This window comes from Myotis yumanensis, unplaced genomic scaffold, assembly GCF_028538775.1.
Source record: "Myotis yumanensis isolate MYYU_CA2020_CCGP unplaced genomic scaffold, mMyoYum1.0.hap1 SCAF_10, whole genome shotgun sequence".
Lineage (NCBI taxonomy): Eukaryota > Metazoa > Chordata > Mammalia > Chiroptera > Vespertilionidae > Myotis > Myotis yumanensis.
In genome coordinates, this window is record NW_027223761.1 from 36,385,129 (window position 1) to 36,406,629 (window position 21,501).

Here is a 21,501-nt window from a genome sequence, read left to right on the forward strand (position 1 = left end):
AGACTGACTCAGGGCATCCCTGTAGGTTAGAAGAGCAATGGGAAGGGGTCTGAACCCCGCCCCAGGAACACACCTTTCTCACATTATAGAAGTCTCGGTGGGGGTTACTCTTCAACTCTTTGAACTCAGACATCTCATTTAACATCTCGTGAAGGCTGAACTTGGATTCCAGAAAGTTCAATCGCCGGTGACAATATGTTTTCCTGCAGGTTGGAAAGGGAGAGAAACCATAGTTGAGAAGTCTCATCGAGCTCTCCGGTTTGGAGACCTCCAGGGTCGGCAGGGACCCACCCTCAAGTGGAAGGTCAGGATGGAGCAGGGGGGGATGAGGTCCCAGCTCTCTACAGACCCAGCTGAAGGAGCTGTGTAACCACATCCGTGTGCTCTGAAGTAAATGAGCAGCTGATACAGGGCAGTGGCGCTGACTTTTCAACCTCATACAGGTTCTTTGACTTCTAGCTCTGTGCTTAGGCAACGGATCTTGAGCCTCTATTTCCCATGAACAAGTAAGAAGCTGGCAATGCCCAAGATTAACGGGAGGGTGAAACTGGTTTATGCGTGTGGAGTGGATGCTCAATAAAAGTCTCCCTCCCTGACTGCTTCCTTTTCTTTTCCTCCCGTCTGTCCTCAGCCACCTTTAATTCTTTGAAAGGAGTTTAACTTCTTCCTAGGAGATTGGTAATACAGTCAAACTCTCAGGCGTGACCTGCCCATCTTGGCCTGCTCCCAACCCCGAGACCCAAGGACCTCTCAGCTCTGAGGTTTCATTGTGGGCAGATGAGGAATGTAGAGATGTCTGTTACTAGGACAGAAATCTCTGCTCTGACTGATGCCACCACCAGTTGGCAAAAAAAGCCATTGGGGTGAATGGGGGAGCCCACTGCTCATGGCCAGCTGCCAGCCACACCTAGCCCGGATGCCTGGCCACACGCCTGTGCCCACAGCCACACAGAACCTTCAGCCACAGTTCATGCCACGTGCTTCCTTGTGCCCCCCCACAAACAGCAGCTCCTTTAGCATCCAATCACTTTAGACCTTCATAAAGAGCGGCTCTGGCCCCTGGAACAGCATGGTCATCTGCCAGTCAAGATGAGCCCCAGAGAGGAGCGCAGGAGTGTATCGGTCACCAGGGATTTCAAAGATCACCTTGAGGAGGAAACTGGTCTTGCAAGGCGTGTCAGGCCATAAAAACTGTGAACAATGCACTGCCCTGGGGTGGGGGGAAGGTCATTATCACTGGCCCCAGGACAGATCATTGGATCTGGGGACCTCAACACCTGGGGCCCTTCCTGTAAGCCTGTAGAAAAGGGGTGGAACCATATCTGCAGGACAAAGACCCCAGAAGGTTATAAAAGGTGAAGCCCTCTGTGGTGTTTCTTCACTCTGATTTGGAAATTATTCCCGGAGTCCACTAGTGTTAATAAATGGAGCCCCCCACCCCTTTCTCTAGGAAGCATGCTTGGTATTTCTTTGGCCTTCTGTAACAACCTCGCGCAGTCCCTCTCCCCAGTAGGATTCACCTTAACAGCCTCCCAGACAGGACAGCCACTGAGCACACACCCTCACCATCTTTCCCTCCTTCCCAAGGCTTTCCCTCAAAGCTCCTCCCTTTGGCTGAGGTGAGCTTCCCAGGAACTGTCCCTCCCCTCTTCCAGGTCTTATCTGCCCTCAGATCAGAGAGGAGCAAGACCCACCTGCCCATCCCCCTCAGGCCCACTCTCCTCCCTTGGAGACTGGCCTCACACTCATTCCCAGTAAAACCCAAAAGGCAGGGCAAGAACCAAGTTCCTCAGTGGTGACCAGCACCCTCTCCCTCCCTGGGCACACCCAGCACAGCCACCCAGGGTCCAGTCGTGCTGCACTTCCATTGCTGATTAGCTTAAGTGCTCATCAAGAAGACAACTGCCTGCCAGGTTAACAAGGGCCAAGCCCACAAGCATCATGGGGGTTGTGGCACAGGGTTCCCAGGCTCCCTGCACTCTCCCCTCCAGAAACACAGAAAACCCAACACCTGAAGCAACAGCCTTGAACGCTCCTCCACCATCTAAGGAATGCCCTGAGCTGATGACTGTGCAAGGCAGTCATCATACCTGGGGAGAAGAGTGATAGCCATTCTAAGGTGCACAGGTGGCCACCAGCAAACAGGAGCTCCACACCTACGCATGCAGGACAGGAAATACCAACTCTAATACCCCAGCCTGTGATGGAGAGCTGTTGCAGAAACCCACAGGGCACGGGGTAGAGGGAAAACCACTCTCTTTCTGGGGTGGTTTAAGTGCGAGAAAACCCAGAGCAAAGAGGTGACCTAGATGGCTTTTCCCAGCCCCCTCCCTACAGAATAGCACCCACGCAAGGAGAGGCAAACTGGGGGGCAGCTGGCTTACGTGGGGCCATCAGTGATGAGGGCCAGGATGTGGCTCATGTCCACCGTGTAGGTCTCCAGGTCGGGGTAGGGCAGGCTGTGGGGCTCCTGGCACTCCAGCATCTTCTCATCGTCGTACACGAAGAGGATGCCCCCCTGCATGCGGACCAGGTAGCCCAGGTTGGGGGGAGCATCATCTATACGGTAAGGGTCTTCCTGGGGCAGTGGGAGAGGGTGGAATTCTGCAAAACAGGATTGAGCGATGGCAAAGTGCCCTTGACCTCATGAGCTCACATGGGCTCCAAAGGCACATTCTCGGTGAGGCTTATTCTGGTGATCCCATACAAAAACCACTACCCCACCTCCACCCCACCCACCCTGGCATCTCACACCCCCTTCCCCGCTTGACTTTGTTTCCTTAGCACCTATGACTATGTAAAATAAGTTCACTTAGTTATCCTGGGTGGTACATGTTTGTCTGGTTCGTTTCTGCATCCCCATTTCCTAGAATAATCCCTGGAACGTGGCTGGGAAGTTTTTAAAATTTAACTGAAATGAGCTGAAGCCTCCTGGGCATTTCAGGGCCACCAGGTGCACTGAAAAGGGCAGCTGTGTCCTCTCCTAATAAGACAGCACCTGGGACTGCCCCGCGGGCACAACTATCCCTGTCCTCCCACGGCTTCCTGGGCCCAGGGCAGCCGAGGGGCTAAGGCGCCGCCCACCCCCAGAGGAGCACAGAATAAGGCTGGTCTCCCACAGAGCAAGGAATGCCAACCGCTATGAGTTGAGTTAGCCCATGGTGGGCAGGAAGCTACTCCTGGCTATTGCCCAGCTATGAGACGCTGAGCAAACCACTTTACCTCTGATCCTGTCTGCTCATCTGAGGATTACACACCCTGCCTTCACAGCCCATTGTGAGGGCTGCAAAAGTGGGTATAGGAACATGCTGTGTAAATAGCAATTCCTGACATGTAAATTACTGGGCATTACTCTCATAATGACTTTCCCTGACTCTTGCTAAGCTCTGTCTCTGGCCAAGGAACAGGTTATGCTTAACAGCAATGGAACTGTGGGCTGCTGCTCTGCTCAGAGTCCCTGAGACGTGCCAGTGGCCTGTGAGATGCCAGCAGTACGAAGGCCTGGGTGAAGCCACAGCCCCCACCCACCACACTCATGCCAGGACCCCTGGGCGCTCTGCTTTGTAGAAAGTACACATTTGACAGTCATTCCTGCCGGCCTTTGCCAAAAATGGGGCAGGTGGGATCAACTTCCCTCAGACAAACAGGGAAATGGGTGCGAAGGGCTGAGATTTACCCAGGGCCCCTGGTGGTAACAGATACTCAAAGTCCAGGTCTCAGAGCTTCAAGGAGGCCAGAAATGGCACCAGCTACACCCAGGGGGCAGCCTGGGTCATGGGCACTGGCACACCATCAGGCCCTTACTGGGTCCCACCCCCCATCCCCCACCAACTTTCAATATTGAGGTTTCCTGTGATGCTCATTCATCTCACAGTCTCTACTGCTCCTGGGTCCTTCCCCGGCCGAACAGAGCCCACCAGAAATGATCCTGCCCTCGCCAATCTCCCAAACCCACAGCATAAACCAGCTTCCAATTACTGAACACTCACTGGGTGCCAGGACTGCACTCACTGCTTCACATTCATTCCTTCATGCAATCCTCTCAGCAGGCCCAGGTGACAGGTACTATTAATATTCCCATTTTACAGACTGAGAAACTGAGGTTTGGAGAAATCTTTGCCCAACAAAGTGGCAGAGCTTAGATCAGGTAGGTTTGACCCCCGAGCCTACCTCCCCTATCCCAGAACATGCCTCCTATAACTTACCCCGCCCCCCCCCGGCCCCACACACACACACTAATTTGGCATTTAATGTCTGATCATGTTTTTTAAAATACCCCACATGACTGCCTGTCTCCCTGGAAAACTCCCAAGGTCCAGACTTTCATCTCTCTCCTAACTTCCACAGCTCAGTTCTGTGGCGGGTGAAGCCAGCACCCTGCCCTTACAACACCATCCGGGGGAAACAGATCCAGCTAGTAAAAAGTCCTGGCCAACTCTTGGACCATGTCCACTTGGAACCCCACCTGCCGCCACAGCACCGTACCTGGGAGGCCCTCCCCCGGAGATGCTGTATCCACCCGAGAATGACCCAAGTACTGGGCTGTGGTCCGTGGGAAACGATGATAGGCAAGCCGGGCATATTTCTCCCGGATCATCAGGGCCTTGGCCAGGCTCTTGGCGGCCTGCTCGTAGTCCTCCACGGTGATCTGCAGAGGAAGGTGTGCAGGAAGAGTGCATGTAGCCGGCCTGAGGCCGCTGTCCTTAGCAAGACCTGCTGCAAGGCTGGCCCTTGCTGGCAGCTGGGAACCGGGTTTCGGGAGCATTCCCACCATTCCCTGACTTGTAAGAGTGGCTCATTGTGCCTGCGCTGCTGGCACAAACCGGGTTATGCTGAACACCTGATTTCCTTCTGGGAGTCTGGAATGTGGGGCTGTGCGATGCAGGTGTGAGACCAGCCTCAATAAAAGCCTTGGGCGCTGAGTCTCTCATGAGCTTTCGTGATAGATGACACTTCACACGTGTTGCCACCCTCTGAATTAAGTGTGCTGCGGTGACTCCGCTGGGAGACGACCCCCCCTAGACTCTGCCCCGGGGACCTGTCCCCTGGGCTGGTCTTGCTCTGTCTCCTTTCGCTGTAATAAATCCTAGTCAGAGTACAGCTATGTGCTGAGCCCTCGGAGTCCTAGCAAATCCCTGACCTGGGACAGTCTCGTGGACCCACACAGGAGGAGAGTTAGGTAGGGAGGCAGCTACTCCGCCTGCACACCCCCAGCCAGCCTCCAGTGCTGCTGATTGAAGCACAAGCCTGCGGCTGCACCCAGCACACAGAGGCAAAGCCTGGACCGTGTCCCTCGTGAGGGTGAGCATCTTCGCTCTCAGCTGATGGGTCCTTTGGCGGTAATACTAAAAACGCCTGCCTGCTCACTCTGCTGCTTTGCCGCCCCCAGGCTCTCACCCAAATTCACCCAAATTCACCCAGCCACAAGCATTTAGGGACCGATCTCGTGTGCTAGACCCTCTCCATAGATTTCGTTGGGTCCTCACTGCAACCTGTTTTACAAATGGGGGAACCGAGGCCCAGCGAGGATAAATCACACGCCAGGAAGTCACATCAAACTGCAGAGCCTGATCTGACTGATTCCCAAAGCCCAGGGATGTTCTGCTTTCCCAGAGCTGCCTCGTGCTCAAAGACGAATGAGATAAACTCCCACCTCATCAGTCTTAGTCAGTTTGGGAAGGATGTGTGGAGCAGAATCTGAACGCGCTCGGGAGACGAGCAGCTGAACTGTCATAACAGCGGATATGTGACACAGCAGAGGGCGGACAAGATGCGGGTGGGAGGAGCGTGGGAGGGCAGAGGCCTGAAAGTGTCCTCCTCTGCTTTAATGAAAAAATCACTTTAGTTTTGAAACATTTTAAACATACAAACAAGCACTGGCAGACACCCAGAGCTAACAATTTTAATATTTTTCCATCATGGTTTCAGCTCTCTTATAGGTTTGAATAAATAAATCATCACAGATGCAGCCAAGGGCACATGCCTGGGTTGCGGGCTCGATCCCCAGTAGGGGGTGTGCAGGAGGCAGCTGATCAATGATTCTCTCTCATCATGGATGTTTCTATCTTTCTCTCCCTCTCCTTTCCTCTCTGAAATCAACAAAAATGTACTTTAAAAAAATAAAATGACAATTTGCAGGTGTTTGGAATGTTTGCACTGTTGCTGGTAGCAACTTTAAAATAATTTTTAAAAAAAAGAACAAGGAAGTTCTTTAATGATATGGCATTATCTCCAAGAGGTACTGTTAAGTAAAAAAAAACCAGGCTCAGTTATATCATGTGTATAGTAAACTACTGTTTGTGTACAAATAAACGAACCATGTGTATATAATTAATTGCAGGTACACAGGCCAGGTATGTGAGAACACACAAGAAATCAAGCCAAGGGCTGCCTCTGAGAAAGGGAACTGGGTGCTGGAGAACTATATAATTTTGGGTTTTTTTTATATTTTGTACCATATGCAAGGATTCTCTATTGCCCCCAAAATAATATATGTTGTTATGGCTAGGGGGAAATGTGCAAGAAGAGTCGTAAGCCACTTTGCTTTCTCTGGTATAGTATATATTCTAAAACTACCGTGAAAAAGGAAAGAGAAAGAGAATAACACGGTCAACTGAGGCACAAGTAGTAGGTTGAGGGCCAGGGAGGTAGAACCAAACTTAACCCCAGCACTAACTTTAGTGATATTTCTCTTTCTGAGTAAGCAATAAAAATGCATCCTCCTACCAGGTGAAATTAGCACATTTTCAGTGAGTTAACTGACTTGGTGTGTACATCAGCTCATTCACTTCCTCATCAGCACCCTCTCTTCCTGGCTGGAGGGCTAACCTATATCTAAGGATGCTGAGGAGCCGAATCAGCAAACCAGTCAACAACAGGACTTTGAATCCATTCAGTATCTGGGAACACTAAAGGGGCACCTTCCTCAATGGGCTTCAGGGCAGAAAACACAGGGAACTAATAGGCCATGGGCACAGCGTGCCAGCTCACAGCCCAGGCCCTCCTCACAGGAATGGACAACACCCTAGACACCCATACCCCACAACCTCAGCCAGGACCCTCCTTTTCTAATTCCTATACCTCCTGCCCACTGCCAGACACCTACAGACTGGGCCAGGCTTCAGGGCTGGGCATAACCCAATGGCCCAACGGGCTCTGGCCTCTGCACAAGGCACATACCACCCTCACACAGCCCCCAGGGGATCCCACGGAGAGTGAGAGTAGGGCGAGTGGGAGACACCTTACCCCGGCACAGTAATCTCCACTGATGGTTACCCGCTGGTACTCGGGCATGGCAAAAGGTGCTGGCGCGAGCTGGCAAGTGGCTCCAGGGAGCACAGGTGTTGCAGGAGACATGGCTGGAGTGGTTGTCGGGGGGCCCTTCCAATCTGGCTGCGTTGGCATTTGCAGAGACAGGGACTGGGACCGAATCATCTTGAAACTTTTCTTTCTAAAAGCCAAGCACAAGGAAAAGGGGGAGGTGTCAGTAGCTAATTGGGGCAAGTGATAAAGAGTCTTGTTATACCCGTGGCAGGAGAATTTTGCTCTGATTAGTCACTGATGTTGGTCTTATTGTTAAGATCTAATTAGTTATGTTTTCCTCTTAAACACACCTGCGTAAAATACAAAACAGCCATCCAGACACCCATCGCTGTGGTCACTAAGAACGGTCATGGGCTGTTTACTCTGTTAAGAGGAGGACAGACCATCCTGCAGGGGTCTAACCCTGAGGACAGAAGAGGACAATGCCAAGTCAACCAGCATGCTGTCTTCAGACAACCCAAAGTCTAAGTCCCAGCGTATGACAGTCTCAGGAAGGACTATGAGCAGGGTCACAGAGAGAAGTGACACTATTGCCGAACCGGTTTGGCTCAGTGGATAGAGCATCGGCCTGCAGACTGAAGGGTCCAGGTTTGATTCCAGTCAAGGGCATGTATCTTGGTTGCGGGCACTGGGGAGCGTGCAGGAGGCAGCTGATCAATCTCTCTCATCAATGTTTCTGACTCTCTAACTCTCTCCCTTCTTCTCTGTAAAAAATCAATAAAATATATTTAAAAAAAAAAAAAAAAAAAAGAAGTGACACTATTTCCCAGAGTTGGAAATTTGGAGCATTGGCGCCAGAAGACATGAAGACCATGAACCAGTCACACCTCATTGTTTCATAAAAGTCAGGGACCCAGAGAAGGGAAAGGGCTTACTCAAAGTCACAAGGCAAAGTGGCAGCTAGCCCTGGGCCTCCTCCCTCCCTGGTACCTGCTCCACCCCACTACCCCAGCTGCTCCTTCCTTGAGGCTGCCATGAGCCTTCCTAGCTGCTTCTGCCTGGCAGGCACAGACCTGAGTCTATTATGGAAAACTGATTAGTCAGCATCAATTTCAGGTCCCTCTGGACCTGTCACCTTGGCACCAATAGATGACTTTACAAACTCTTGGAGAAGTGGACACAACAAGGTCAGTTTAAAATGCTACATCTCGCTCACCCACCCAACGTGGCTCAGTGACTGAGCATCAACCTATGAACCAGGTAGTCATGCCAGGGTTGTGGGCTCAATCCCCAATGTGGGGCATACAGGAGGCAGCCGATCAATGATTCTCTCTCATCATTAATGTTTCTATCTCACTCTCACTCTCTGAAATCAATAAAAATTTATTTTTTAAATGCTACATCTCATGCTTATTTGCAATGCTGATTTGTGAACACTCACCTTCCTCATTAACTAAACAGTAATGTTTCCAATGACAACATCCCAAGTCTTAGGATCCCAGGAAGGGAATTAACAGCAGTGAGGTGAGGCCCTGAACACTCCGCTCTCTCTTGTCTCTCTCTGCCTCCAGTGGAGTCCAAGCCCGTAGCATTGCCACCTTGTGGTGTCAGAGCCTCCAGCCACCAGCAAAGGACTGGGTGACAACCATGACCCACCCGAGTCCACAGAGCCCCTCTTCTCTAGGCACCAGTGACACCTATAGAGTGTGGAGAAGTCGGTTAATCTCTATGAGTCTCATGGCTCACAGGAAGCAGCTGACTTCCTCCTGGCTCTTGGCCAGATCTCCTCACAGACCCACTGGTGATTTTTCAGGAACCACAGTTCCTTCCCTTGTTTATACACCCACCACTTGCCATGGCTCGCTGGTCCTCATCACCTCTTTGGGGACAAGGCTGTTTACACCTGGAAAGTGGAGGTGACCACTTTCTCAGAGACCATCTTTGCCCAGCCCCTGGCCCTGCATAACAGGTGCACTGCGTTGTTTGGGAAACTCAGCCTGAACGAACGCCAGGAGCCTCGGCCCAGGCCTCCCCGGCCTGCCATCCATTCATCACACAGAGCTGAGCCAAGGACGATGCCAGCTCATGTCAGTCCATCATCACCCTGAGTAATGAGGTTCTCACTTTCGCATTGTTTGGACATTCGCAATTAGAGGAAGAGCCATGCTTTGGGCTCCCTCTCACATTCTGACAGGCTCCCTCGAGCCCCATGAGACTGGCTTCTGTGTCACTCACAAGCCTGCCAGGTCACTGTTGTTAATCTCTAAGCCAAGTGCCACACATGCTTCAGCCAGTGCCGCCTGATGGCTGGTCCCGCCAAGGAGAAGCAAGGTGACGTGTAAGTAAGAACAGTAAAAAAAAGCACCCCATGATCAGAAAGCTGAGAGGCTGGCTAAGCCAACACCCCACCAGGCTTGTCCTAGAAATGTCCCCATCCTTCTGCCCATTGAGGAAGCCAGTGTCCACATGCTAGTGTCCAAAGAATTCTCCTTCTTGGAGACGTCCATTATGGCTCCAGCCTTGGTCTTCAGGTGAGACTCAGATGTCACATGTGAACATCCGCAGGCTGGAGCTCAGACTTTGCAGACACAAGGTTTACTACCAGATGGGCCAACCTCTCCTCGGGGCCCACTCATCTTAGGAAAGGGCTTGGAGTAACCAGAGCTAACCACCAAGTTTGTGTCTCAGATAACTGGGAAAGCTCAATGGAGCCCATGGGGAGGGCCCTGTGTTCATGTTCTCTTGCTGCACGACAAGTTGCCACAGCCAGATGGCTTCAACAACACATAACACAGGTCTGCAGCTGAGAAGTCTGGGTGGGTGTGACTGGGCTCAATGCTCATGATATCGAAGGGCAAAATCAAGATGATGGTCACACTGAGTTCCTATGTGGAGACTCTGGGAGAAAATCCACTCCCAAGCTCACTTAGGGTATTGGCAGATTCCAGTCCCATGGGACCACAGCCTGAGGCCCCTAGTTCCTTGCTGGCTCCTGGGCAGGTGTCACTCGCTTTCTTGCACACAGACATCCTCCATCTTCAAAGCCAGGCATGACCTTGGTTCCGGTGCTCCAAATCTCTGACTCCCCCCTCTACGACCAGCCTGTGATTAGGTGATGCCCACCTGGTAACGTCCCTATCTTCAGGTCCACTGTGCCACATACCACAGCATAATCACAGGAGTGATGGCTCATGATATTCAAAGGGTCTGGAGATTAGGGAGGGACATCATAAGCCCATATCTAGTGTCCATTCTATACAACCGAGGCTCAGCCAACAAAAATGAGAGCAGCAGCTGTGTGTGTGTGCGTGTGTGAGTGTGTGTGTGCGCACACACACACACACACACACACACACATCCTTCTTTCCCTCTCAAGACCACCTGAAGCTCCCCATATGTGTCACAACAATAAAAGCTTACCATAACTGTTATCTGAATTTTAGAACCATGCGGGTCTCCTGGCTGGAAAGGACTTTAAAGATGATATACTCCAACCCTCTCACAGCGGCAGCTTTTGCTTGAATATCTCCAGTGACAGAGAGCTCTCTACATTTCTGAAGAACACATCAGCATTCGATCGTATTCAAAAAACCATCTGCCAAGCACCTACTCTGGGCCAGGCCAGTGTTAGGCACATAAACACAAGGTGAACAAAACAAGATCCATTCCATTTGTTAGAAAGCACTTCCTTTTGATGGGCTAAGATCTGTCTGTCCACAGGCGCACCTGCTGCACCTCGTGCCACCCCTGGGGCACCAGAGGAAGCCAGCTCACTCTGCCACAGCTGGCACACCCCCTCCTTCCCTGCCCACATGTCCCCCTGGCAGACACACACTCCTGCCAAAACTCTGGCGGGGTATGGGGCTATGAGGACACCAGCTCCAGGCCAAGCCAGAGAGCCCACAGGCCAGGAAGCAGCTTCGTCCTCCTGGGCCACAGGGACCTTCTTACCTGACCAGCTTGTCAACACAAGATGGTGAACGGCCTTTCTCCGTTGTTCTGATGCCCGCACCAGCATGCTCTAGGGCCCTTGGCTGCCTCTGCCATTCATGGTGTCCTAACTCTTCCCCTGGCCCCCTCCTTAGCCCTCCTCAGCTCCTGGGAACCAGACGTCCCAGAGTCTTCAGTCATAACATTTGATTTATGTGCTAAGCCCAAGGTAAGAAGTAGGGCCCCTCTTGCTCTTCTAGAGAACAGCTGGCATCTTCCCAGGGGCCTTTGCAGCCCACTGCCCTGTGTAGTCTGCCCAGAGGACTGCCAGGCAGGGAGCGGCACCAGAGCAAACCTTTCCCCAAAGGCTCTCAATTATGTACAAAGAATCAGGGGCCACAGGGGGACCCTCTCTTGTGAATAATCTACCGTGTGCCAGGCCCTGGGGGTAGATGGATTGATGAAATTTAACCCTGACTCCAGGGGCTGACTGGTAATGGCACTGATGGTTGGACAGTTCAACAGACTGTCCTCATTGTCATCAAACAACGTGGTTGGTGTGTGAGAAAGCCTTGGTTGTTGGGGATCCCAGAGGAGACACCTGATCCAGACTGGGGGCAGGTGCAGCGGAGCAGCAGGTCAGCGAAGGCTCCCTGCATCACTTCCTTCTGATAGAGAACCCTCACCTATGGCTGTCTCCTCTCCTTCCCTCCCTCCTGACCAAGGGCTGGTCTCCATTCACCCGCCTCCTCCCTAGCTCCCCTTCCCCAGGCCTTCCCATCTGCCCTTCTCCAGAAAGATCCCAGAGGTCAAAATGAAGTACAAGCTTTACTACCTTTTAAATTAAGTTTTAAATGCTCCATTCTCAACTTGAAAAAGCAGATGAATTGGCTGTTTCAAATGAAGTTCCTTTGTCAATGGCCTGAATGAACAAGTTACCTCCCCCAGATTGAAGAAGTTTCATAAAATAAAATGATGTAACAGCACTTTATCTGGGCTATCCACAATTCATAACAAGTATCTATTTACCTGCTTTCAGTACATTCTTGAGGAAGTTGCTATTTTGGAGAGCTACATTTTTCAGATCACATCTGTCCCCTTATTTTTAAAAATACCAACTTTGGTGTGGCTTTTTACAATGAAAATCATAATCCTGAATCTTAGTCAGAGCGTGCTGCACATAATCTAAAGTTCTCTCGGTGACTCAGGGTCATCATTGTACGATCCAGTCACCATCGTCAAGGCGTTTTGCTCTGAGACTGCAGTGCGTCAAATTCTTCATCTGCTTTTCACAGTTGTTCCGTTTCCTCCCTCACTGTTGCCTGTCTAATACTAACAATAATAAAAACAGGAATGCTAATAATGTTCCCAGCACTGTGCTAAGCAGTCGTGCGTATTAGCTCATTTAATTCTCACAAGATGGGTCCTTTAATTACACTCACTGCACAGATTGAAAATGGTTCTCCTGCAGTTAGAAGACGCGCCCAAGGCCAGACCTGAGAAAAGACAGGGCTGTCATTTGAACCCAGTGGACTGGATCCAAAGCCTGGGCTCATAATCGCCACACATCCCTTCTGCGACCCTGTCTCTAGAAGTTCTTCTCTCACTTCCAATTTGCTTCCTTAAATTTGATACCATATGATCTCACTTCAATGTGGACTCTGATGAACAAAATAGAACCAGAGGCATGGATACATGGAACAGACTGGCAGATGTCAGAGGGAGACGGATGGGACAGACGGGATGAAAGAAGGTGAAGAGATTAGCCAAAGAACATGTATGCAGCGTGGTGACGGTCAGAGGGAGTGGGGACAGGGGCTGGGCAGAGGTGGGTAAAGGAGGGGGCATGAAATGAGGGACATCTGTAACAGTGTCAGCAATAAATGTTTAAAAAATTGTCACAGGATAAGAAACAAGATCACCAGCTTTTTAGAATCTGTGCAACGTAATAATAAATAGGAGATGGGATGGAAATATTGGGAGGATGATAGGTTTCTTTTGGGGATGATAAAAATATTCCAGCCCTAACTGGTGGTGATGGTTGCACAACTCTGCAAATGTAATAAAAACCACTGAATTATATATCTTAAATGGGTGGATAGTGTGTTATATGGATTACATCCCAATAAAGTTATTTAAAAAGAAGAAATAGGAGAGGCCAGAGAGCACTAATGTGCATTTTGGTTGCTCAGAAATTTTTCGTGTTGTCAATGTTGGCTAAGTTTCAACTATGTACTTGTTAGGTGAACTCGGGCTAGGTAATATGAAGAGATTCAAAGTGAACAAAAGATAGCTTCTGGGCACCACCGGGCTTTACCTGTCTTCTTGTCTTTGCCTCCTGACTTTGATTCCATAGATTGCCCACCCCTCCCTCTCACCAATCCCCCTCCCATTGGAGACCTGGACAATACCATCTTCCTAAGGAGGCCGGGCCCTGCAGCAAGCCATCCCTGCTGGCCTCCTGATTGAGGCCTCGCCTATAAAAACACGTGCTTCTCCCAGCATCCTGGGGCACTGGCTTTCTGGACTCAGCCCCCAATGCTGGAAGGGAGCCGTCTGGGCCCAGTTCAGTTCTTACAGCCACTGGAATCCTACACAGCAAGCCACTTTCTTATTTCTTATTTCTTATTTCTTAGGCGCTCATCTTTCTTATTCACAGACCAAGTTTTTCTTTTTTGTAATAAGCTATTTTACTTCCTGGTTCTATCTTATGCTTTTACAGTAGACTTAGAAGAGTCCTTTTTTTTTTTTTAATACAAGAGAAAAAAAAATGGTTGTAAAAATAAAAAATTTAAAAAGCCTTCTCCAAGCACCAGGAATATCCAGACTTATCAGAGGAGCCAGGGCGAGGGAGGGCTTTTCCCAAACTGGAAGCCCCATCTCATGTCACAATTTGAAACAAATCCACTGACTGCGAACTTGGAGGCCGGGGGGCTCCTTGTAGGAAAGCTCCCTGTCACCGTGTATACTCAGAATGTCAGGGAGGAGCTGGAGATGAAGAGGAGGCCAGGGAGAGGGTTCCTCCACTAAACTGGTCACACATGAACATTTGCATAACGGTACCTCTGCTGAGCAGTGAAACAGAAAGACAAAATCGGGGAGGAGGGAGTGGCACAGCCCCAGAGGACACTGAGACATCAGCCAGGTAGTCCAGGGACCAGGCTGTCATTGGCAGAAAAAAAGCCAGTGGGTAGAGTAGAGCTTCGGCCCAGTTTCTCTCCATCTCATTCAGAAGCCGCCAATTATATATTGGGGGGCCACACCCATGTCGCTCCAGTGCCTACGACGGAGACAAGGACCCCACCCCACCCCTAACAGTGGGAGAGCCTCGTGGGCAAAGTGTGGGGTTCTGCATTCAAAAGATACGCGCTGTTGTTTTTAATGCTCCTTTTTAAATGTCTTTCATTGATTGCTGATTTTTTTAATGTTTCAAAATTCCCATATATTGCCAACACCATAATAAAAGTGTTTATTTCTTGACAAACTTTTTACATATTTCATTATGATATATGTATGTACATTTGACTATGCTTATTCCAAACCATTTTCTTTGTTTCCACAGCAAAAGACGTGAGTTTTAGTCCCTGCTCTGTCACTTACTTGCTACGTGTCCTTGTGCAAATTAACTTCTCTGAGCCTTAGTTTCCTAATCCGCAAAATCGAGGTCATAAGAATATCCACTTACTAAGATGCAGGGATTACAGAAGGACGGTAAACTGGGCAGCCCAGCACTTCACCCACGGCAAGAAGCAGCTGCTATTGCGCCCCATCTCCATCTCAGCAGCAGGAGGTTGGATAGGGAACATATGCATGGGGTTTACTGTGACCTGGGCCCTGTCCTGAGCCTTTTACAGATGTTAACCCCCTCATTCCTCAGGACACCTCATGAAAGTGACTACTATTACCATCCTCTTTTTATAGATGAGGAAGAAACAGGGCACAGAGAGGTTTCTTAATTTGCCCCGGGGTCACAGAGCACACTGGTGAGTGGCAGAACACAATGGTGCCGGGAGCTGTGGCCACCCCGACGCAGCATCTGTGGTGAATCAGGGGAAACAGGACCTCTTTCCTCTGCTGCACACCCACTGCTCACCAACACAGGCCGAGTCCTGGGCTGGATCCCGGGGTGCAGTGGGAGCCAGATACAAGGAGCTTCCAGTCTAAAGGGAGGCACACCATGTCCACCACAACCTAGGACGTAGGGACAGAACAACATTTCTGGAGAGGAATTTGCAGAAGAATATCTGGAATCACAGAGCACCATTTGCACTTGGAGGAAGATAGGCAACGGTCTCTTTTTACAGACGTCTGGCCCAGTGTCTCTCTGTAATGGAAACTGGAGTCAGAGACCTCTTATTCCTGGTAATGAAAAAATGCCAGGACCCCTCTTTACTAAAGATTTAAAGGCTTATTCAAAAGACAAAGTAGGTCCTGCAGACCAGCCAGCCCATGAAGTCTCCATTTGAGAAGCCAGGGCGGTGGGACAAGGGTCTCTACAGTCATGCCCTTCTTTGCCCACCAGGGATGACCCTGCCGCTGAGCCTGGGGCCACCCCTCCTCTCCCAATACAAGGCTGGCACTCAGAGTTGGCCGATGGCAACAACAGCCCCTTCACTTCACGGGCTCACAGCCCCTCTGAGAAGGGAGAGCATTTATTTTCTGGGTGGTGAAGCTCTGTTCTTGCCTTTGTACCAATACTCGACATTTTACTTCTTCCCAAAAAAAGTTAAGGGAAGACTGAACTTCTACTCTACCAAGAAAGGAAAGGACTTACCTTTCACAATAAGGAGGTGCCTTAGGAAGAACCTGATTGCAGAAGAGACCCCAGTTCCATTACGTTAGCTATTGAAGTCTGCAGTACGCTGGCCAGGCAGGCGTCCAGCCAGACCCCCACTGGACACTTCATCAAAGACTTTTACTCTTTAATTCTGCCCTCGCAGGTGAGATAAACTGTGAGAGGGTGAGGGCTCCCCACTGCACTTGGACCAAGATCCAAACTTCTTATCGGGGAGCACAAGGCCAGTCTGATCTGATGCCTGTCCTGGCGCTTGCTTACCCCTGTAACCACACCTCTACCCCACATGGGCCTTGAAGATAGAGGGCCTTTGTACGGCTCTCACCAGCTCTGCACATAGCTGGGTCCTTTACACCCTTTACATCCTTTACAGTTACAATATCACCTCCTCCAAGAAACCTTCCCTAACAACCCCTTCTGAAAAAGGACTATCCCCCGCCCCCACCCCACCCATGCACACACACCTTTTCTTTCTCTCTCTCAACTCCTCTTCATCTACTTCAGAGCCCCTGGCCTGGGCCTGGACCTGTTTGTCCTCAGATTCACTCCTCACCCTCCCTTGTGTTCCCTTATGTGTCAAGCTGCCTTCTGGCTAGGTTTGGCCAATGGCAACCACGGGAGAAAACTGGAAGGTGCCATAAGGATTAAAGCCAGGTATCTCCTGTGTCTATCTCTACCTTGGGAGGCATCTCTGCAGCTGTTGCCTTTCCTCCTTGGCTCCAGAGTCCATGGAAAAGGCCACTGCAGTCCCAGCTTCTCCACCCCGGGCTCCAGCAACGCCACCTCTTTCCACTGACTCTCCAGCTGACGGTGGTAGCTGCTTCCTACTGTGTCCAATCTCTGGCGGCTCCCCTCCCCACTGCTTGTGTTCTCAGTTCTCTACCACCTCTGTAACCAACTCCCTGCATGAAATCCTATTTCCAGTACTCACGTGGTTTCTGTTTTTCTGATTACACCTGACTAACACTGCACGTAATTTGTCATTTTTAAATTAATTTGTTTAATTTTTTAAATAATTTACTTAATTATTGCCTAGACCACTGTAAACTCTACAGGGGAGGGACTACACCTATCCTGTTCTTTATTACATCCCCATTGCATGGCATAGGACCCGGTAAATAGTGAGCTGAGTTAATTAATAATGCAAAGTACTTGTCAAGTGATGAAAAGAAGTAAAATTGGTATTTCCCAAGAAATCCTAAAATTTACAAAAAGAAAATAGCAATTTCATTTGGAAATAGTGTGTATTTATGTACTTGGTTCATTATTAAAACAACAGCAAAGAGAGAGCGGTTTTTTTATCTTTTCAACTAAACAGACACACCGTAATGTCCTGCATGAACTCAGTGATGGTCAAGTGGTTTTGGCTAAGAAGTAAGCTCAGCTCCCAGGGCCAGGCCAGTTCCCATGAGCCACCTCAACTCGGGACGAACGTCCACAGGCGGCCTGGGTCTGCACAACTGTGCACACGACAGCTGAGCCGTGGGGACAAACCTTTTCACTGTCTCCACCGACTCCTGCTCCGCCAGCTCCTTCTGCAGCTCCCTCTCCTTGGCCTCCTTCTGGCCGATTGGGCAGTCCTCGGGGACGGTGAAGAGGGACAGGGCATCTTTGCTGTCCTCTTCTCGGAGCACTTTAGCGAACACCTTCTCGGCCAGGAGCCGGACTTGCTCGTCCACCTCAGAGATGTTCAGCTTGGGGAACTGGCGCGGCATCTCGGCTAACAGAGAAAGAACAAGCATTAACCTTCACGAATTACTGGGTGGCCAGAGTCACTGTGCAGGGAGGAGAAGGTACTGAAATAAGGACCAGGCCCCCAGTCCTTGGGGTCAGCTGTCTACTCAGGATTTCCCCTGACAAAACCCAGCATGCCAATGTCTAGAACTAGCTCAACAAGTAGCTGGATGTGCAGAGTGCAGGGCCAGTTGCATTCCATGAGACAGCAAGTGTCCGGAAGTCAAAGAACGGACTGTCGCTAAGTAGGCTCCCATTGGCCTGAACTCAGGATCCGAAGCACGCCCGCAGCCCTGCCTTTCCCGGCTCTGTTTCTGTGGGGGAGAAGGGAGAGGTCAGCACCCTCCTCCCGCAGACTGAGGAGGCCATTCCAGGTGCAACAGTGACCAAACCTCATTCCCACTGCACAGAGGGGAAGCCCAAAGCCCAAAGGGTTTGATGATTATCTTAAGGTCCCACAGGAAGACAGGTGAGCCCTGGGGAATCCCAGGCTGCATTCCTCTTCACATGAAACAAGGCCGTTCGCTGAAAAGAAAGAATTTTCAATCACGGTTCCACAGTCTTCCCAGTCCTCTGGAACTTCTAATAAGACACAACAAATACAATACAGGAGTCCCCCACCCCCCATATCTATGGGGAATATGTTGCAAGACCCCCAGTGGAAGCCTGAAACCCCAGATAATACTGAACCCTATATATACTATGATTTTTAAAAAATATATATTTTTATTGATTTCAGAGAGGAAGGGAGAGGGAGATAGAAACATCAATGATGAGAGAGAATCATTGATAGGCTGTCTCCTGTATGCCCCCTACTGGGATCGAGCCCAAAACCCGGGCATATGCCCTGCCTGGGAATAGAACTATTACTTCCTGGTTCCTAGGTTGATGCTCAACCACTGAGCCACACAGCTGGGCAATATACTATGACTTTTTTATACATGTGTACCTATGATTAAGTTTAATTTATGAATTAGGCACAATGGGAGATTAACAACAATAACTAATATTGAAAATAGAAATAGAAAAATTATAGCAATATACTGTAATGAAAGTTATGTGAATAAAAATTATGTGAATAGCTTTGGGGCCATTATTAAGTAAAATAAGGGTTCCTTGAACACAAGCACTGTGACACAGTCGATCTGATGACGGAGACAGCTAAGTGACTAACGGTGGGAAGCATCTACAGCGTGGGGACGCCGGACAAAGGGATGACTCACATCACGGGAAAGACAGAGCAGGCCCACACGAGATTTCATCACGCTGCTCAGAGTAGCATGCCATTTAAAATATATGAATTGTTTATTTCTGGAATTTTCTATTTAATATTTCCATACCACAGATCACCATGAGTAAGTAAAATCACAGGAGGTAAAACTGTGGATAAGGGGGGGGACTATTGTAAAGGTTTGGAGATGGGAATACTCTATCTTTCGCAGCCCAGCTGAAAAGTCAATTCCTGTAAGAGGCGTGCCCTATCCACTCCCCGCACACCGGTTTCTTACCAGCAGTGGCTGGCCTACATCACAGGGTTAGTGCCTTTCTTTTCTGTTTCTCTGCCTTTCTGTTTGTTTTTTTCTAACACTTAGATAGCACTTAAGTGCATTCTGCCTTTATATTTATTACGTCTGTTAATCCTATTATTGCCATTTTACAGATGACACCATGAAGGCACAGGGAGCTCATTGGCCAGTGAGCAGAGACGCATGCCGTTCTCAGCCGTGGCTCCCCTGTCCTGTTCCACTCTGAGCCTCTGCACAGGGATTTGAACCCAGCACCTGGTTCCATTTGTACTCTTAATCTGCGACGCTGTGCCGCTTCTCTTTGTCCATCTGGGTGTCAGGTGGACACGCAGCATCACACTTAGGGAATGGGTGAATACTGCATCCTTTCAACAGCCACCTCACCGGGAGTGGCTCTGGAAGGAGAGCTTCCTGTCCACCTATCTCCGTGGTTTCTTTAGGGAAGGTTTAAAGAGAGAAGTGGCTTTGTCAGCCCAACAGATGAGGATGAAGGTGAGACGGTGCCCAGCTGGTGTCTGGCAGGGAGAGGAAGCAAATGCGGGGGAGGAGGGACTCAGTGAGCAACCTTGGGACAGACATTCTCCGCATCTGTCCATTTTCTCAGCTGTGAGAAAAAGGGACTAGACTAAGCGGTCCCCAAGCCCTCCTCAGCTCTGAGTGCCTTAATTCTAGGTACCAGAGAGGTTTCCACTGCCCTGGAGGCTTGCTGCCAGGTCTTCTCTGCAGCACGTGGGTCTCATTCATGACACAGACAGGAAGGAGACAAGCACGCTAGTAACGGGCAGTAAAGAACATCTGTGGGCCCCCTAACTGCGAAACCAATTTCCTCCTTCCCTCCACACCAGGACCCTGCCTTTCCTGGGCCCCTCTCACCGTTAGGGGGTTGAGTGGGAGGGAGCTGGTTAGGACAGAGGAACCCCAACACACCACTGCTAGTCTGTGGTGGCAGAGATCAGGGCAACAGCAAAGGCCTGGCCTGCAAAGAGGAAGAACATAGCTGTCTAGAGATCACCATGTCCTACAGCAGAGAGAAGGGGAAGCTGGACACCATCAGAGCAGAGGCTGGGAGAAGGTGACAGGGGAGAGAAATGAAGAGAGACAGGGAACCAGGTCCAGAAGGAGCTGTTAGGTCAGAACGAATCTGGACCTTCACCTCCCCGGTCTAACGCCACAGGTCAGGGGCGGACGTTTCAAAACCTCACATCTCAGAGGGAGACATCCTATAGGCCCCAGGCAAGGAGCAGCCAAAGCCAAGAAACACCCACACCACTTAACACCCCCTAGAAACGACTTACAAGGAAAGAATCTGAAGGAAGGAAAATACACATGAGGTCTGCGTGCGCAGCTTTAAAATGTCTGCATTAGAGCAGACTCACTTGAAAAAAATTGTTAAGCAATTTTTGTAAGACATAAAAATGTCTTACAAAATGACAGTAAGTAGGGAAGAAAATAAATACATAAAACGACACCCAGGCTTGGTTGCAAAGATCTGAACATGTAGCCAGCCCCTGGTGGACAAGGGCTGTAAGAGAGACATGCACTCAGATGGCCAGATGGCAGGCCTGCCTGTGGGAGAGGCAATGTCTGATTCTGATCATTAATGCTGTTGTTATACCGTCATTTTAACAAACACAAAGGAGACAAAGGAAATGGAGACTGAAGAGTTTATAAAAAAGAGAGAAAAATAGAAAAACAAACTGTAACATTGCAGGTTTTGACAGCTAGGGTCCTCCCCCACCGAACACACCCCAGGGAGGCCAGCCCAAAAGGAATCGCACCACTGAGACCCATCTCTGCATGAGCTCTCACCCTGGACAGAAGCCACGGCTGCTATACCCTGGCTGCCCACCACCACCTTCCCATCCCCTACGCCTAACCCCACAAACACACACCAGCCACACACCCCAGGCCCCCTTGGGAATGGGCATCTGGGGGGTCCTTTGTGCCTGAGGGCTCTGATGTCCGATCCTGCCATGCTTTTCCATGAAGCATCTTTAGCTTGCTCAAGCCAACAAAGCGTATTTTTCAGGATGCATCTTTCTACAAAAGATCCCCTTCTTTCTTTAGCTTAAATCAGCCTTTTTCAAACCGGGTCCCTTAAGATGCCCATACCTATTGCTGGTAGAACAGGTCCTATAGTCAAGTATTAGGGAGATGCTACACTCCACAGCCTCTCCACCTAGATTCACAAGGCACATCAAAGACTCAAGGATCACAGAGTACCATGTCCCCACAGACACCCTGCCCCCCCCC

At 50.0% G+C, this 21,501-nt stretch overlaps 1 protein-coding gene across 5 annotated transcripts in view; it reads right to left on the bottom strand.

Annotated features, from left to right (window-relative positions):
- AMPD3 (adenosine monophosphate deaminase 3) overlaps positions 1-21,501 on the bottom strand; it is a 51,047-nt gene that overhangs the window by 19,865 nt on the left and 9,681 nt on the right. For all 5 annotated transcript variants that reach the window (XM_070425309.1, XM_070425311.1, XM_070425308.1 and 2 more), the window contains exons 2-6: positions 17,483-17,708; positions 7,246-7,450; positions 4,486-4,648; positions 2,385-2,604; positions 74-203 (exon numbers count right to left, since the gene is read on the bottom strand). In XM_070425309.1, coding sequence (XP_070281410.1) covers positions 74-203; positions 2,385-2,604; positions 4,486-4,648; positions 7,246-7,450; positions 17,483-17,703 — 939 coding nt within the window. In that variant the 5' untranslated portion in view covers positions 17,704-17,708. The remainder of the gene's footprint in view (positions 1-73; positions 204-2,384; positions 2,605-4,485; positions 4,649-7,245; positions 7,451-17,482; positions 17,709-21,501) is intronic.